We start from the raw sequence: 20,135 nt of genomic DNA on the forward strand, positions 1-20,135 counted from the left end.
TCGTGTGAAATGAAATAAGGCAGATTAATACCGTCAAATTGTGCGACTAGGAAATGCCTCATAAATTTTTCGAGGGTTTTGATATTACATTTACGAGCAAATTTCTCTGAATGACCTTGAACACTTCACAACAGTTATGATGTGGGTGTAAACTTAGAAAGAACACCCCACGGTACGGTATTCGAAGCCGCTCGAGAACTGCCATGCAACTGCAGTGCATTGCATTCATAACTAGACCAAATTATGTCATAACCTATAAACTGGTGCTGCGAGCAGCTCGGTTAATGTTCGAGCTTTATGTATATTAATTACGCTTCCACGGTACTGTTTGTCGACACCGTCGCTGGGGGTCTTTGTATGTTTGTCGAGGTCTGGACTGGTCAGATGCGGTAACTCGTTAGACGGTGTCTATATTGCTAGAGAGAATAACCAGATCGGTAACGATACGCGAAATGATGTCAAACCAAGCCGTAAAGGCGGTTCTTCCTTCGAATTATTTTAATTTCCCTCGACCGAAAACAGATGTTCAAATAATTGTTGAACCTTGCAATAAAGATCGCAAACTTGAATTCTAGCCAGTATAAAAGTCGTTACTGTTCAAAACCGTTTCTACATTATCAGACCAAGATGAGCAAAGTTAGCATCTGTCTTTTGGTTGGAATAGTTGTTACATTGGTAAGATTATATAACCTATTAGCGAGATTTTTTTCTACAACAAAACTTTTCGTTGCAGCTTCCGGCAATCAACGGGGGACCAATATTCTGGTTCTATCCATGGAACAGCTGGATTCCCACTAGCACAAGTGGTAGCAGCAGTAGTAACAATGCCGGCTCAGCTTCAACCGGTACACCGAGACCACCGGTGAATGCCACCATCGCGTTAGGAAACCGACGAAACACAAACGCTACGATTGATATGGGAACGGTTATCGATGGCCTAACCATAAACTCACGTGGCCGACGCTCCATCCCTAGCAACGAATCCTATATCCAGGTTGGAAATCACTTGATTAAAATTCCACCCACTGGATTGTCCAATCTAACGATAAACATCGTCGACGGAGTTCCGCTCGTGTCCCCTCAGGCTCCGGTTTGGCCAGCACAAACGGGTGACGGTTCGGCGGGATTCATCGGACGCATACGGAGCTTTCTGGATGAGTTGTTTAAACCGAAGCAGCAGCTGGAAGCATCGGTTTAGGTTTTGAAGAAGAAAAGTTATTCGCTCTAAGGAATGTATTGCTACCAAGGAAAATTATTGTGCACTTGAACGAAGTCACGCCAAATTGCTTGCGGCAGGATGTATGTAATAAAACGTAAGAACAATAAAATTTGCTGAAAATTTTGGTAAAAATAAAGCGTTCAGTTGTAAGCGAACAAAAGAACAACTGAGTCAATTAAACGGAAACGATGACAATAAAATTTAAAAAATGATGACAACAAAATTAAATAAGTTCAGTAAATTGATAATCAAAACCTTGTCCAATTTAACTGGAATAAATGCATTTTTATTAAGTGAACATTTATTGCTTTTTGAGTGCACAATAAAATATAGAAACAATTAATTATGGCATTTGCGCTTCTTGGTACCTGATAATAAATATTCAAAAAAATATACATAAAAACGACAAGAAAAGAAAATTAAAGTGACTAAAAAAAATGTTACTGATTAGACAACAATCAAAGTTTACGACATGAACGTTATAAACAATCTTTTTAAATTTACTGCAGAGAAAAGAGGTCGATCTTCTCTAGTACAGACGTCAATAAAATTATCAAAATTGATACATCGATAATCAAAGATGTATCGAAGCGATTAACTCGCCTCGTTAATGGAAATATCAAATAACTCAGAGATGGTAATGCTCTAGTTTAAACTGGAATTAAAAAAAATGTGTATGTTTTTCAATTTTATTATTGGTTTTTACAAACGCGGAAGATTCCGTCCCTTCACCGAACTAAACGCGGTAGATATCATTAAAGGTTTTGAAAAGTCTGCAACTCTTGGGAGGAAACAGTGGGAAAATGAGTAATTTCCCTAACACAGACATCAAAACCGAAAGCCTTCCTAGGCCGTTCGACTAACGTTTCAACTTTTGATTTTACATTTCAAAACTAGCTCTCTCATTTAGTAAATTTCGTCTAAAGCGATCAGATAAAATCGGAGCATCACATGCTAAGCTTTTTGATATTTCTGAAAATTATCAGTTTCAATTTTTAAATTTTTAGTTTAGGGATCATCATCACAGAAAAGTATCCACTTTTTTCACACCTTATCCCACCGTACAACAACGGTCAAGCTCAGCTGCTACTAGCAGATTGCTCTCGCTGTAACACTTCTGAGTGCGAAAACTGAGTCGCGCTATTTTAGTCCCAGCAGCGGCGGCAATAGTGTTCAGTGCTAAAGGGAAAGTAGATAGAATCTGCTCCGTAAACTATCCGAAGCCACACAGGCCACAGCATCATCATACAAGATGGATGGCGGCGGGATTCTGCTTCCTGTTTGGGTGTATTCTTAAAATAATCCGCGAAATCTGTCGGTCCCGCCGCGACAGATGCACCGATTGCAATGACCGACTAAATGTGATGTAATTCTTAGCAGAATAGACACACGATGGAAGAAGGTTGCCAAACAGATGACTAGTTTTCAGTAAAAAGGCAATTAGAATAGAACTAATTGGCTTGAAAAAATGCGATCATTGATAACAAAACTATATAACTTAGAAACAAACACATTTTAATTTTAGGCGGAGAAATAATCCATGTTTTAAGCGAACTACTGTTTTTGAACTGATTTATCGAGGCGAACCAGAAGATATTTAAGGTGAACCGGTGATTCACAAATGTGAAGATTTTTTTCGGAACTCTTCCAAACGAATTGACTTTTTGTTCCAACGATTTTGGTTTTTTTTTTCGGTCCACTGGTATATAACGATACTTTCAACAGACATTCGATGGTGTCCGGTTTGGATTTCAAGCAGTTGAGTAGGAGTTAGCCTTCGTGATCCTCGTTAGTAAAGTAATTGAAGCGTCACCTAAGTTTCAAAAAAAAAGTGGTAGGCGTGAGAGCTCTTGCAAAACCCCCATTCCTCATACTCCTTCAAAAGCGACGATGATCTCCTAACAGAGATTTCCCTCAAGGTTCAACCTATTGAGGAAATGTTGATGATCCGATCCGATGATCAATTACCCTCATAATTACTACCGTAAAGATAACGTAATCAAACCGGTACAAGTTCAAAGCATCACCGAGTGAACCAACTGGAAACGGTTTAGACAGGTTTACGCCTTTTTCCCTTATGGTTTAGTCCCTGAACTATGATTTAACCGTACGTTTTTGAGAGTCAAAATAATTACCCGCAGTTATTCTCGAGCGAGCTCTGCTCTACGGGACTGCACTTGAAAGACATGGAAGTCAGAATGTATGAAGCCAGAGAAATACACAAAAAAAACAGAAACCTCAATCTTTGGCCGTCTCTTTTCCGCTCACTGGATTCGAGCTCAAAAATGAAAAAGCAAGCAAGCAAATACGGCACGCTAAACGACCGAGCGCTTGTAATTATGCTTAATTTCAATATTTAAAACCGGCTTGGCAGAATAAATAGCGAAACTCCAGAGCAGTCTGCCAGTGCAGTGGTGTGGTGAGCGTAAACATTTACACATTCAGAACTGGAATGAAAGGGTACACGCTAGGGGTAATTGAAGCGCGATTAGGATATATATATATATATATATATATATATATATATATATATATATATATATATATATATATATATATATATATATATATATATATATATATATATATATATATATATATATATATATATATATATATATATATATATATATATATATATATATATATATATATATATATATATATATATATATATATATATATATATATATATATATATATATATATTTGCCACAATTATCCGAAGGTGTTTGGGCTGGCGAAAGTGCACTCAAAGTTCAGTCATGTTTATGATGTTGATTAAATCAGGAAACAAAAGTTGGGAAAAATCTGTTTTCGACTTTAATTTAGTACTTTAACGAACGAAAATCCACTCTAATATGTTTACATTCATTCCATCACATTCACCGTCATCATACCAATTGCCAGTGCTTCGTCATGTTTACTCAATCTTCACTCGTGTTCCGAGCGAGTGCAATATTGTGTTGACACATTCCTCCTGGCGAGTGCGTTTGTAGTCGAAAGCAAAGCTAACAACGAATGACTGCAGCAGTAGTCGCTTTCGGTGACTCACCTGAAACGAAGAGAAAAAAGTATTAGTTACAAAGTTTGTTTAGTTTATATAAATATGTACGTAGATTATGTCACACATTACAGCTGTACAACTTTTATCTTACTTTATGTCAATATACTTTCTCTCTAAAGTTTCAAATACAAACAAGCCTCAAATGCTTTTCCATTGTAGGGTATTCTACAAAAATTGGAATCAAGTTTAGAAAATAACGGTTCATTTATCAATCATGTACGATAACATTGGACGAGAAAATAAAAGAAAAAACAATGACTGATTGAGAAATTGACTTGCAAGGGAACTCATTTAAAAACGCACTAGAAAATTGTTCATAAAAAATAAATCTATCCAACTGAACTATGATTTTATTCTAGTCACTTCATTTATTTAAAATTTAACTTAATAAATGTGTCATAAAGCCACAAAAAGCCAAACTAATAATTGCTTTCATATTGAGACCATAATCACCGAATAACGCTTCTAAAAGCCACAAAACACCGTAATAAAAAATGAAATGAATTGTGCTGAGTTTCATCAAAAAGCGACTCTAAAGACCAAAAGGAAAATATTCCCCCCAAAAAAAAAACAGAAAATAATCGCATATTAAACTAAGGATCACTTGAAAACTTGTTTAAAGCCCAACAAAGGTTGAAATAGGAATTGATTCCAAATTTTGTTCAGGATCGCGAAAACGGTTCTTAATTTCAGAAAAGGCCAGAATAGAAAGCATTCCTGAATTAAGCTGAAATACGCCAAAAATGCTTCTAGAGGCCAGGAGAGACTAGAATAAAAAGCGATCCCGAGGTTGAGCTCAAGATCTTAGAATAACACCTGATCAGAAAAGCCGGAGTAGTTTTTAATCCTAAATCTAGTAATAAACATCAAAAACCGCTTCATAGGCCAGAAAACCAAACATTGAAGATGAAGAAAATTGAGCCCAGAATCGTAGAAAACGGTTCTAAATTATAGAAAGGTCGTGATATAAAAAAATCCTAGAAAGCTAGAAAGAAAAAATATCTCATGAAACCAGAAAAAAGACCAAAACATAAATTAACCCCACATTAAGTTTAAATTCACTGAAAAACGGTTGAAAAGGCGAAAATTGAATTTGAACCCAAATATAACTCAGAATGCTAAATTTTAGGAGGATGGTACCCAAGACACGAATCCATGGTTGACGCAGGATTGCTACAGTTTTATCACTGTTAGCAAACGTTTTTACGAGTGGTAGAAAAATATCAACAACTTCAATTGTATGATTTTGGGGCGCCAAAATGTGCCGTTTTGGCTGATTTTTTTTTCATTTCCAGCACTTCTGCACCTTCCAAGTACTCCATAATAGACGCTAGATAACCGAGTGCTCCAGAATCGACGCGTCCAGCGCGACCTAACAGGAATTGAAACCCAGCAACATTTCTGTATGTTACCTTTCAAATCATTTTTATTTTATTTTTTGTTTCAGGAGCGAGTTTGAAGGATTGGAAAATGGCAAGGAAAGTAAAATATCTAAACATATAAAAATGCAGCTCTGCCTGTCTGATTCATATAGGCTTGAAAACTACCGAACCGATCGGCGTGAAATTTTGTATATAGGGGTTTTAGGGGCCGGGAAAGGTGACTAAGATAGTTCGAAACCCCTCCCTCTTCTGCAAGGGAGGGGTCCCATACAAATGAAACACAAATTTCTGCACATCTCGAAAACTAACCAAGCAAATGGAACCAAATTTGGCAAGTGGATGTTTTTGGGAGTAGCAAATATGTCCATGTTGATTCGACACCCTTCCCTCTTCTGGAAGGGAGGGGTCCCATACACATGAAACACAAATTTCTGCATATCTCGAGAACTAACCAAGTAAAAAGAACCAAATTTGGTAGGTGGATGTTTTTAGGGGTAACAACCATATCCATAATGGTTTGACACCCCTCCCTCTTCTACAAGGGAGGGTCCCATACAAATGAAACACGATTTTCGCACAACTCGAAAACCAATCAACCAAATACAACTACATTTGGTATGTGAATGTTTTTAGAGGTAACAAGTATGTCCATAGTGGTTCGACTCCCCTCCCTCTTCTGTGAGGGAGGGGTTCATAACAAATGAAACACAAATTTTTGCTTATCTCGAGAACTAAATGGAACCAAATTTGGTAGGTGATTTTTTTAGGGGTAACAAATATAATGGTTTGACACCCCTCTCTCTTCTATAAGGGAGGGGTCCCATACAAATGAAACTCAAATTACGCACAGCTCGAGAACCAATCAAGCAAATATAACCAAATTTGGCAGGTGAATGTTTTTAGGTGTAACAAACATGTCCATAATGTTTCGACACTCTTCCTTCTTCTGGCATGTCTCCAAATACCATTTCGAAATCCAAGATGGCGACTTCCGGTTTCTGAAAAACAGCGGCAAATGGCCAAATATCACCTAATATGGGTATTTCCGGGATTGTCATGACGCACTGAAGCCTCAAATCGACCTCAGACAACATTTTGAATTGTAAGATGGCGACTTCCGGTGTCCGGAAAACAACCTAAAGTTACCAAATACCACCCAATATGAGTATCTCTGGAACTAGAATGAAGCTGAAAATTGACCTCAGACACCATTATGAATTGTAAGATGGCAACTTCCGGTTTCTAAAAAACAGCCAAAAATGGCCGATTTCCATACAATATGAGTATCTTCGGAACCAGAATGATACACAGGAGCTAAAATCGACCACAGACACCATTTTGAATTCGAAGATGGTGACATCCGGTTTCTGGAAAACCGCCGATAACACCCAATAAGGGTGTTTCTTAAACCAGAATGACGCTCAGGGGCCAGAAATTGTCTTCAAATGCCATTTTTAAATCCAAGATGGCGACTTACTTTTCTGAAAAATAGTCCAAAGTGACCAAATACCACCCAATATGAGTATCACCGGATCCAGAATGATGCAACAACAGTTTGAATTGAAAAATGGCAACTTCTGGGAAACAGCCAAAAATAACCGAATACTACTACATATGGATATGTCCGTAATCGAAATGATATAGGGAAGCCAAGCATTGACCCCGGACACCATTTTGAATTAGAAGATGTATACTTTAAGTTTCTGGAAAACAACGAAAATAACTGAAATGCACCCAATATATATCCGGAATAGAGGTCATGTACAAAAGCCAAAAGTCGAGGATGTTGCCATTCCGATAAAACCAATCATTTTTTAACGATATAATCCAATCGCAAGGAATCAATGAATTTGGAATGTTTAAAATTATTAAATTAAACACTAAAATAAGCGGGACGAAGTTTGCCGGGTCAGTTAGTTTTTAATAAATGTACCGACCGCGGTCAAAAAACAATCACTACCAACAACGTCTTGGCGAGTGGTGCAAAAATATCAACAGCTTCAATAACATAATTTTGGGGCGCTGAGAAATGCCATTGGTATTTCATTATGGGCCATTCCATATGAAGTGACCATAAAACAGTACAAACTTGCCATCGACCATCACGGATTTGGATCAAAGTTGAAGGAATTATTCATCTTGGTTCACTTTGAAAAAATCCCAATTTTGGTGTCGATTGGATACCCTCCGCTCTGTGGGAGCCCCCTCTCTGCTCCAAAATAACGATAGTTTTGTTCGAACCTTTTTTTTCTTTTCCTAACAATTTATAAACATAAGATGTCCGAGAAATACTGCTTGATGATTTTTGGAGAAAATAAACCAAGGAAACCAGGAAAAAAATTATTGGCCGACTGTGTTGATTATTTTGGTATTTGAAACTAAACTAACTAACAGCCCAACATATGATTTTCAGGAATTTTCTACCTATCAAGGAATAATAATTTTTTTCTTTTTTTGCAGCAGTGTTGCCATTTTCTCTTTTAATTATCTCCGAACAACTAAATTCTATTTAAACTTATCGGTTTATCTCTATTACTTTTTTCTGCCTCTCCTTTTCTCTCTTCATTGCACTTTCTTCGGCATTGTTTTATATTGTTTTATTCTACGGTAATAGCAAATTAAAAATAATTTTGTTTCAATTTTCTTATTATAATGAAACGAACAAATATGAGAAGAAAATAAAAAAAAACAATCGTAACAACAATTTGTTTCCTTTTTATTTAGTTTTAAATGTTTTTTAATATTTTCGATAGACTAAAAATCATTGATTGAATAGATTAAACGTGGGAAAAATTTGGCAACACAGCTGCAAAACAGATCGGGTAATAATGAAGATATTTTAGACTCCGTAACAACCAGAAAAAAAAAATTAAACATTATTTGTGCTGTAGTTCAGACATTTTCCAATAGAAATGATTATCATAATATGGGGGAAATCAAAACTGGTTCAGTAAAACTGCTATATCTCGAGACTGACTCATATTATCTCGGAGTTATAGCTGTTTCTTACGTAAAATTCTCCAAGGAACACGACGAAACTATCAAATTTGAAATAAAAATGGCTGCGTTTCTAATAAAAAATGATAAAATTTCTGTTAAAAAAGACTGAAATATAAGTGCTTAAACCCTGACCACTTTTTCGATAGTTCTATTAGGCGGCATCCATGAATTACGTAACGTTCGTAGGGGGGAGAGGGGGAATCCTTGAGCGTTACGATTTGTTACATAGGATCTGCGTTACGTAACAAAAAATCTGTGGAGAGACTCTTAAAAAACCAGTTTTTTTTCAAGCAAATTCTCCTACAGCGTTACGTAATTTATATAGAGGGGTAGGTGTTGGCATTTCGTTTCGTTACATATGGGGGGTGGGGGTCCAAAAACTGAGTTTTTTGCGTTACGTAATTTATGGATGTCGCCTTACTATATTTTTAAAGTTCAAGCTTAGCTCAGATTGGACAAAAGTCGTATCTAAAGGGCACAAACCAATATATGCCGAATCATACTCAGAATCAATGGAAAACGGATTTTAAATAAAAAAACAGATCAAAATAGAAAATGATTCCAAATTGACTTCGCTGAAAATATTTCTTTAGACCAAAATAGAGAATGGCCCCAAATTGAACGTAGAATCGCCGGAGAACCCCTGATAAAGCGTATGATATGTAATGTTGATGCGGAATCTTGAGCTTCCTGGATCCGTCTACTCTGCCTTTAATCGCATACCAGTCCCACCTGCATTCTTGTCGTTTTTATAGGAACTTATGGTAATTTTTTCGAACTAAATTTCTATTTTCAACAACGGCTTTTTCCCGTTAACACGCAAGTTCATTAAGCAGACAGTATGTGAAGTAGAGAGAGCGAAAAATAAGCAAACTGGCAATATGATATAGATTTGGAAAAATATTCCGCATCCCGACGGGACTTGAGCCCGCAATCTCCCTGGCATGGTGTTATGACCAATTATCCCGTCGGGATGCGGTATATTTTTCCAAATCTGTATCATATTTCCAGTTCGCTTATTATTCGCTCTCTCTACTTCACATACTGTCTGCTTAATGAACTTGCGTGTTAACGGAAAAAAGCCCCCGTGGTCCCCGTGGTTCTGTGGTTAGCAATGTCGGTCGGCTAGCTCTCCCACACGGTTGTGATATCGGGTTCGATTCCCGATCAGGTCAAGGAACTTTTCGAGCTGGAAATTTTCTCGACTCAGCACTGGGGCACGGTGTATCGTTGTACTTATCCTAAAACATGCAAAATGTGCCGAAAACAATATCGATAACGAATTCTCTCAACTAATCTAGTTGATCGAGACCGCATTAGCCCCCAGGCTAGCGTGCGATATTGTTGTTTGTTATTTTTCGCTCTCTCTACTTCACATACTGTCTGCTTAAAGAACTTATGGTAAATGTCTATCTTGTTATTTTATGTCGAAAATATGGGAATAAACCACGCTCAACAGCAGAAATAACTTAAGCAAGAAAAAAAAACATTAACGCGCTGTTTCTGAACTCGATGAAAATGAAGATGGGACTGATATGCGATCATATACAGTACTTTCATGGTTACTCCAGCTGTGGTTCTTACAGTAGTTAAAAGACGTAGGGACTCCGGCAGTGGTGCTCAGCTGCCTTAGCTGATCTAGCAGCAGTCATTTTCAATGCATTTTTCGACCAAGGTGAAATCCCAACATCATGGAAGGAGTCACCAATGTTTCTTGTCTTTAAGGCTGTGGGCAAGCGGGACATGAGAAACTTTTTGTGGTATTATCAGCCTCTCAGCATTTTCCAAGCTGCTTGAGGTTATCCTGAGTAAAGCTATTTTGAATCGCTCTAAAAACTACTTTTTAATTGACCACCATGGAATTATTCCCGGATGATCGGTAACTACTAACCTGGACTATGACTTGCATCAACGTTCAAGAGGACGTAATATATACGGATCTGAAAGCAGCATTCAATAAGATGATTTGAAGCGCCCGAGATACTAATAAGATGGTAAAATTCGTACTTGACTTGAAGACATCCTCGGAAGCGACTCAGCTCGTGTCTCTTAGTTATCATCAGCACTTCCGGGGTACCACAAGAGAGTTACCTTGACCCACTTCTGTTCACGTTATTCTTCAATGGTAGCTCTTTTGGGTGTAAAATGCAAGCTTACTTATGCAAATGATCCTTAACTGTATGATAGTGTCCACGTGGACACGATATTTTTTCAAAAAAAAATTGAATTATGACAAAAAAAAACCCTGGCCTATAGTAAAAATTCTACAGATTTTGAAGTAGAATACTTCTCTCAGGAAGTTCGGCTACATAGGGATGTGAAATGAAAATCTAAAACTGAATAAAGTGAGAAATATGTCCAATTTCAAATGCTAATAAATCGGTTAGTTTTCGATGGATTTCCTTCGTTTTTGCAGCAATCGATTAGAAAATCTTCTAAGATTCCTACCAAATGCATTAAATTGCAATTTTATCATTCGAACTATTGTACTATTGAAAATTCTTAAGCCTTGTCAAAACACAAAATTCGACCTCTGCTTGGTCGTTATACCGCGCTTTCCCAAGCACGGTCGGCAGAGTTATGGTCCTAGTAAATTGGGAATGCATCATTTGGCCTAAATAAGAGCTTCAACAGATAATAAACAGACATTTCATCGGATATTAAATTGAACAACTGAAATTTGAAGAACACAAATGAATATTTGAAGAGTTAATATTTTCTCGTTTTGCGCTATAATCCAAAGTTAATTATCTTCATCTACATACATACTCTGACTATTATTACGTGTTTGCGTCGCTTAGTGTTTGGCTACGGTCATGCAGAACGCAAATAACGGCGCGATGCGATTCGGCAAGACGAAATGTGTTGAAATGTATAGCTCTACTTCGCCTTAGAAAGAGCTGTACATTTCACCACGGTAAGGCGAATCGCATCGCGCCGGCATTCGCGTTCTGCACAACCGTAGCTTTTGTTCCGTTCCTGTTTAATGATGTCGTATCAAATGTGCATATTACAATTCGGCAGGACTTCAACTTCTCATTTGCACAAAATTACAAAATATTCAATGAACTTCATTCAAAATATCAAACAAAAAGAAATTACAATACTGCCAATGAACGGTCAAAGTTTATTTACTAGAAAAAATTACTGACACGCAAGCAGCCGGGTTATCTTTCTTGTAAAAGTATTCTACTTCAACCTTGCGGTCGTGGCTTTGCATACAACCTTCTTGTGATTTTTTGATTTTAAAGTCATTGTCAGTTGTATTTTAAAAAAATTATAAATAATTTTTTTCGTGACCCAAAAATTCTACAAATTTGCTTATGTTAGAGTCTGCTGTATTTCAGAAAAATTTTAAACCATTTTTTTCGTGATCCTTTTGTTTTTCAGAAAGGTTCTTCAGTTATGAACCTCTCAAAATTTTTAGGTAAAATAGAATATATTTGTTTTTTTTTTCTGTATTCTCTCTTCAGTACTTTTTTGATGATTTGTAATTATTTACCATGAACTTTGTTGGGGTACTTTCAACTGGGCTTTGAGTCAAATTTGGAATCAATTTCATCCATGTAAGGAACCACTTTCAGCTAAATTTGGAATGATTTTTTGCCTTGCCTTCTAGGCTGAATTTGAATTATTTTCTTTTTGGTTTCTTTCTCTCGTAAAAATTACTTTATTGAGCCGTTATAAATTTTATTTTCGTTCTATTACCCCATTATGTGTTCAAATATCTTGATAATTGGAAGAGGAAGAAACAATAGTTCAAGCCGTTTTGGTGATATTATTGGTTTTTTGACAGCCTATATTCCTAATTTAGCAACCTATAAGTCCAGTGGCGTGATAGTGTCGTCATAAGGCAAGCCAAATGGTTAATAATAATAATAAACTGTTTCTTTTCACATTCATTTGAATGCAAGTTCGTAACTTGCATACAAATGTTTATCAAAGTCATTACTTTTTTTCTTCTCGATGTTATTTATTTTTGTTTTCGTAGGTTTTTGAAGTTTCTTGAGTCAAAGTTTGAAGTGCCTCATGTATGAACATTTTGGTAAAGACAATCGGCTTCCATTTGTGAGTGATACGTAAAATGAGTTGCTCTGTTATTATTGTCGTTTCAGGTTTCAAAAATTTCATTTTCTGGACTAAAACTAGAACTATCTCTTTGTTACTTTTGTTTTGTTTTGTTGTTAGAACCTTCTTTTTGTTTGTTCGAACCGTTTCGACAAAATTTCGAATCTCCTTTTCATTTTCAATTTTTTCTTGCCTTTGATACGAAGTTATGTTTAAGATTATTTTCTTTTCAACTTCTTTTGGATTTCATGGATGTTTATCAGCATAAAGTTTTGTATGCTTTCTTTCAAAAAACTTTAGTTTTTTTAGGGTAATTAGGGATAAATTTTTGATGATAAAATTTTTGACTTGCAATCAATTTCTGCTTTACCCTTTTCTGATCTTTTGGTTCTTTCATCAGCCCTTTCAGGAAATTTTGCTTACCGTGCTTCACCAGAATAAAAAAAAATAATTTCACTACTCTGAAGATGAAAAACTTTGAGTAATTCCAGTGTTATGTTATAACTATTCAAAACAATGTGATATTACATTGCAAAACTGTACAAATTAATTCCAACTCCCAATATATCAACAAACAACAGACTCAACTACGGCAGCATTTATCAGTCATTCTAGCAGATAATCAGAAAAAAACTAATTTGCAAAATACATTAAATTATCTCGATTTCACTTACCGGTAACTGGTGGTGGAAAAAATAGCAAGACAGTGTTTACCGTACGGCCTGAAACCTCCCTCGAGATTCCAACGTTACTCACAGGGTCACTAACTGAGAAAAAGCAATATTTTCTATCCAACCTATTGTTAGATTCAACATAACTGGCAGCAACCCTGTACAAACTTTGCATACTGAAAGGTAAGACCATGCATGTAGCACGGTCGGTCCACAAGGTTAGCCATATCCACCAACTTTACCGAAACGGATGATGAATTGTCCCGCAGCTAGCCAAGATGCACAGATGAGGAACCAGCGAGCCCCGGAGAGGAAACCGTCATTACCGTTTTGTTTACATTTTCAAGCTAGCTCCAAGAGCGAGTGCTGGCGGGGCAACAGTACTTCAATCGCAACGCTTGCGGCCCGGTCCCACTTTCGATATGTCCGACTTTTCGGTCCGCTGCTGGTTGAAAGTGAAAATCGGGGCCAAGGTCTTCTGTGCGGTGGTGCTGCCTTCTGGCCAATGCAGACAACAGATGCGAAATGAAGCGATAGCGGGCGCAAAAATGTTACGTTTACCATAAAGTTATAGTTTTCGATCAAAACTAGTGAGTAAAGTGCGCGATGAGGGTGGGTGGATAGTAGAGTAACCAAGTGACCATCTGAAGAACTCAAAAAGGTTCATTGTCACCGAACCGGTTAGACTTCCTCCGCCGTTTTCTGCAACTTAATAAATTCGCAAATAAAACACGGTTTTTGGCGGATGACGATAATTTTTCGCGTCCGTTAACCTTGTATTGTAAATGTGGCATATTCTATCCCGGTAATACTGTAACGCACACATCCGTTTGTGAACAATAAATCAGTTTCAAATATCGAACAAACAAACCATATCCCGCCGTCATCTTTTTCTTCTAGACCCAAATTTTGCTTCGCGTGCAGATTGGCAGACATTCTGCCCTGACCGAGACCGGGAAACGCGAAAACAATAACACTTGACAAGCAAAAGTAGCGACACAATGATGCATAGACAGACATTGCGTCGGTTTGTTCGCTGCGACGACGGGCGGCATTTGGCAATCGAGCCAATTCACACGGTTCATGGCTCGCAGATCGTTACGAAAACAAACCTGCTCTGCTCTGACACCCACGAAAAAAAATCCATCAATATAACAGCACCTCTATCCCCGGCTGTATTCCGAACTCTCCTGGTCCACAACGCCCGGGAAGGTGACAAAGAAGTAACATACATTTAGCTGAAACGAAACTGCAATATAACCGCCGCTCGGAGTGCACCGTCAAAATGATTTACAAGGAAATGACCCAGTTTTTCGCCGGTCTGCTGTCCCCTCCACTCAGAGCTAAACTTGTTACACACTCTTTCCGATTATTTACAGTCCCCGGTTTGAAGTGTAAATTGCTTCGAGAAAAGCATGGTACCCATGCCATCCGTGATTGATGCCGTGTCGGGTCACTCGACGAAAGGTGTGGAAATGAGGAAATTGGATAGAAAAACAAGTTTAGCATTGCCTTAATATCCGGTGAATTTTTTCCCCCCGGAAAGAGCTATTAAACTTCAAAATGGTTAAACTTTCCAGGGGACACTGTGTGATGAGATCATGCGCTTCGAAAGTGAATTTTCCGACTTTCGTTTTTTATGCGTATATTTATTAGTTATAACACATTTATGTTGACGGAATTCCTAATTTTCGCTTCAGATGAAATTATTAAATTTGAATTTTTAACTTCTAGCTGGGGTGTTCTTTGGATCAAGCTACCATCATCATCATTTGCATAAATCATTCTTCCATTCTTTTGAAGAGTTCTTTCATGTTCGGCTCAAGTGGGTGTAATCTGAGTATTCGTTGTTTGTTTTAATTCGAAAAGTTTAATTTATGCTAAACTGCCACTAGAACCAGCAGACGCAGCTGCAGACGATTTTTTTAGTACAAAATATGAGGAGAAAAGGTCAGACATTGCACTCGAGCAACTTTTGCTCTTAATGAGGTATTTTTCGAAATGAGAACAAAGGTTGAGAAGTTTCCGGTAGTAATCATAGTGTAAAACAATGCAGCAGTATCCAAAGCGTCATAACTAGAGAAACTCTGCACTGCACAGTGCACTGTGGTCCAATGAGGCGACATCCATAAATTACGTAACGCACAAAAAATCCAATTTTTGGACCCCCATCTCCCCATATGTAACGAAATGTAACGCCAACGCCTACCCCCCCATAAAAATTACGTAACGCTGTAGAAGAATTTGCCTGCTAAAAATGCTAGTTTCTGGACTGTTTCCTCAGTGATTTTTCGTTACGTAACGCTGATCTTACCTCCTCCTTCATCCCCTATGTAACAAATCGTAACGCTCAAGAATACTTCTACGTTCTTGAAGTAATCAAAAAACTTGCTAAAATATGATATAACTTCGTAAGGAAACATCCTGGAGATGTATGGTCTTTGGCAAAAATGGGTGTTTTATGTGCCCTAACAATTATTCCGAACAATACTTTCGTGTAAAATGCAACTAACAAAAGTTAAGTACAAAAAAATAAATTTTAGGTAAATTCCATGTAATATACTTTATAACTTTGTACATAATGAAGATGGGATTTTCATTTATTGAACAAAGTTTCATATTTTTGAACCTTCTATAACTTTTCTTAATAAACCATTCCTTAATCTTTTAACACAGAAAAGTTAGTTTTTTCATTTTTAGTATAATACTTTTCATAATTTTTGACAATTTCCGATCATGCGAGTCATTCATACAAACAATTGTTCTGAAGACCTTATTAAGCTAGGATGAAGCTGAAAGGCGCTATGGAATTAAGTTATTGGACCAATGTGCAGTGGTACGACAGCTCAAAATCGTGATTTTTTTTTAATTAAATACTGGAAATACTGGTTCAATTAATAATACCTCCAGAAGATATTTATTATATAAAAAGCCTTTGAACCTTTGAATGACATCAAGTTTTAGTTTGAAGCTTTGCCGCTGATGGCGCTGCAAAATCTAACTTTTCAGTCTTGTACTTTAGTGAAATGGTGTCTTCAGTAAAGTAGATATATAATGTTTTCAGAAAAAACTTAACTGAATTTTTTTTCGCCTTCTCTTGATTTGGGGGCACACCGTTTCGTATGAGACTAGTCTTAAAATTCGATTTTTTTGAATATCTAAAAACTGTAGCATTTAGGAGGCAACAATGTTCAGTATCATCGTAATAAATAATTTTGTAGAAGACACAACACTCTACAAAATTGATTTCAACGTTTGTTCCTCACAGTATCTTCATTGTTTGACATGCAGTTCAAAAAACACTTTTTTTGACGTAGGACTACGTCTTTGTTTTCTATACTAGATTACACTTTGTGAAATTCAAAATGAAACTGGCAAATGTTGCGTCAGATTTCAAACGATTATAGCGAGCGAACGACTTGATGCATCTTAGTCATTTATATGTCGGTGGATAGATAAAATTTGTAACAATTTTTTGATATAATGTTCAACATTGTTACTTTACTGCTTAATGGTGGAAAAAGATGAAAAGTTCCAAGGTCAAGCTTTCCAATACATTTCCCTCGTTATTGGCTTGCTTCCCGAGCACAGATAACAATAACATGGACGAAATAAATTCCACTGCCTACATATTTTGACTCAACAAAGTGTTTTGGTTTGTTTCTCTTTCTCCAAGCTGTGTGGCCACGCCTTAATGGCGAAAATCTACGCTGAACTCGATACAAAAGACTGCGTGTAGAAAATTCAGCTTCAGTCTAGTTTGTCACACAACAGCAAGTGGAGTATAGCTGTTAGAGGTACGCGACATTGAGAAACGAGAGCTACATACGAGTCAACTTCCAGGCACCGCGGAGCATGTTACCTTTATTTTGCATACGGCAGCAACAGTTACCATTGTACGCTGCAGGAAATTTTGCTGGCACAGCTACTGGATGGCATAGCGGAGAGCAAATTTTATGCTCGGCCAACAAAATATTCAATACTACCGGTGGTGGTGCGATCATAGGCGCTCTGTAGCACACATTTCGAGCTGAAGATTATGAAATCAATTCTTTTCAGAACTATAAATACTTGAAGATAAGAGTTATGAGAATTTTCACAACTACTTCTCGTGTAAAATTTTCATGTATTCATGCATCGTTAGTTTTACAATAACGGCCATCAAATAAAAACGGTAGTGTTGCCTATGAACAGTTTATCGCAGCATATAATGTATACATTTAGTCCTACGTCACCATTTCATACAACATCTAGGGCTGTATACCTTGTACTATTTTCTTTTGGTAATAACTTGGTCTTTGTAAAAGTTTTCTTTTTTGTGTCTTCTAGAAAGTTGTGTGTTTGGATGACATAAAAATATATGCTGATTATTGTTTTTTTTTTTTTCTAAATACTATAATTTTCCAGATATTTAAAAAAATGTAATCTTCAAAACAAGAAGAGTTAGGAGGAAAAGTGTCTTCGGCAAAGTTTTTAGTGATACTAGTTTATACAACTTCTCTCAAAATATTATTTTTTTAAAGTGCATGACTGAAAAGTTACATTATGTTCCAAAAGAACGAACAAGAGATATTTTTCCCTGAAGACGTCAATGATCAGTAACGAAACGTCGGACGGTAGAAAACAATTCGTTCCTCTTTCGTTTGTGACTGCTCAGTCGAATGTACAACCAACATACATAACATTGCAACAGTTCAAAACTCATCAACATTTACGTATCCACAGTTGCTAAAATATTTTTCAGTGTCGTTATTAAATATTGTATAATTTAAGAGTGTGGCAGCACTCTATCAGAATTCAATGAAACTGTGTGGGTGTGTAAGCCTTAGCAACTTCGTAAATTTTTAATTCCTAATATTCCCGTACTGACATTTGAAAAAGGCTGAACTTTTCATAAACCGATATATCTGAATAATAACCAGAAATAGCTTAAATTTGTTAGAAGATGACTTAAAAAAAACATTCAGAAGAATTTCAAGCAACTAAAAATTGTATATATAGAAAACTCGTTTTGAAAAAAAAAACCGTTGTTTTTAAAATGATTGTTTTTAAGTGTAAGAACTCATATTGAATTTTGTCAATATTTTTTTATAAAAGTACAGATACCTTTCTGAAGGTCATCTTTTAACAACTTTTCTTTTACTCTTGAAATTATTCATATATATTTATTTATAAATAGTAGAGCGACAATGACCGTATGTGAAAAAAAAATCATCGTCGAATTTCAAAAACCGATCATGTACATTTCGCTTGTTGGCCCAGAAAATTGATCCGTTCAAAATTTCAGCTCAATCGGACATGGATTCGCGGTGCCTCAAAGCGCTCCAAGTACATGAAATTGGGAAAATCAAAAAAAAAATTTAATGTCAAATGAATTAAAGAAGCATAAAACGTCGAGACCTGATGTCATCTCGAAAAAAAAACTAGGTCGAAAATCATCTTTCTGGGTCTTACCTGTATTTATGATAACCGAGAAGACTTAGATTTGACCTTTCAAATGACTCACAACCAGCGTTACAAAGCGAGCGAGGAGCAATACCTTTCTCCTTTTTCCTGCTTCAGAACGAGACATATGCTACGTTTCTCAAATCTTTTACACACATGCTTCCAAGATTCTCATTATTCTTCATGCATTCCCCTGAGTAGCAGCAAGCGCGCACCGCCACGCAAAAACTCTTTTGTCTTGCTACTCAGCGGCTGTGAAAGAGTACGCGTGTTCCTGCTTGCGAGTAGGAGAACTCGACCAAAATTGCTCGACTAAGAGGAGTGCTTGTAAAAATGTGCTCGAAAACGAAAATGCTTTCTTCATCTACCCGGGTTTTGGTTCGTGCACCGACTGCCGATCGCACTGGTTTGGTAAAGCAGACATTAGACGACGCAAATATTTGCAATGTTTGGTATGTATTTTAATTGCGCAAATTTTCTCAGGTAAATATATTTGTTACGCTATTACACTATAACAAATATTTGTTCAAAACTCCGTTTGCTCGGATAACATCAAAGTCCCTTCGCTCAATTTTTTGCAAATTCATTTGCTGTGCGATGCAAATTATTTCCAGAAAATAAACTTCGTAGAAAATATAACAAATCAAGTTTCCATTGCCCATTATTTGAGCTGCCACTAGAAAATATAATTTCTTTGTTTTGATTAATAACGACTGCCGTTGCAATATAATATCTTTTGTTCCGAGTGACAAATGCCCCTCGCAAATAAAAGTAAGTGTTTTTAGTTTGCTCTTCTGGTCATGCTTGCCAATTTAATCTTGGGAAACCAGGAGGCTGTTTGAATGCGTGCTGGAGCGAGGTTGTGTCAAACTTTTAGGGCGAAACGAAAATGCCACGATTAATTGATAAAGCACCACTATTAAATCAAAACTTCTTGCACGTGAACAATTAATTTTCACACCATTATGGAGTTTATATCTCCCTTGATAACAAAGCAGCATTTTTTTTTGTGGGGATTTTAGTTAATAAACACGAAGGTTTCTCCATCATTCGACGATTTTCATCGAAAAAACTCTATTATTGCGAGTGCCATAATCCGCCTTGTTAACTTTGAGTTTAATTAAAATATTTATGTCAAGTCGCATTTTTAAAAAATCAGATCAATTTTCAATGTTATAACATCGATAAAAGATTAAATTTACCGTATTATTATAACCTGCAATTATATTATCAAGTTCGAAATTAAAAAATTAAGTAATAATTGAATGAATTATGACTTGTAA

General features: G+C 36.6%; 2 protein-coding genes across 2 annotated transcripts in view; one reads left to right on the plus strand and one right to left on the minus strand.

The window, feature by feature from the left end:
* Positions 1 to 20,135, minus strand: part of LOC129727628 (protein fem-1 homolog CG6966) — a 134,191-nt gene that overhangs the window by 56,667 nt on the left and 57,389 nt on the right. The gene's annotated exons all lie outside the window — the stretch shown is intronic.
* On the plus strand, positions 573 to 1,406 carry LOC129727629 (uncharacterized). The gene is made up of 2 exons (XM_055685624.1): positions 573 to 675; positions 734 to 1,406. The coding sequence occupies exons 1-2, from the start codon at positions 628 to 630 to the stop codon at positions 1,196 to 1,198; spliced, it is 513 nt and encodes a 170-aa protein (XP_055541599.1). The 5' UTR covers positions 573 to 627; the 3' UTR covers positions 1,199 to 1,406.

This window comes from Wyeomyia smithii, chromosome 3, assembly GCF_029784165.1.
Source record: "Wyeomyia smithii strain HCP4-BCI-WySm-NY-G18 chromosome 3, ASM2978416v1, whole genome shotgun sequence".
In the NCBI taxonomy this organism is placed as follows: domain Eukaryota; kingdom Metazoa; phylum Arthropoda; class Insecta; order Diptera; family Culicidae; genus Wyeomyia; species Wyeomyia smithii.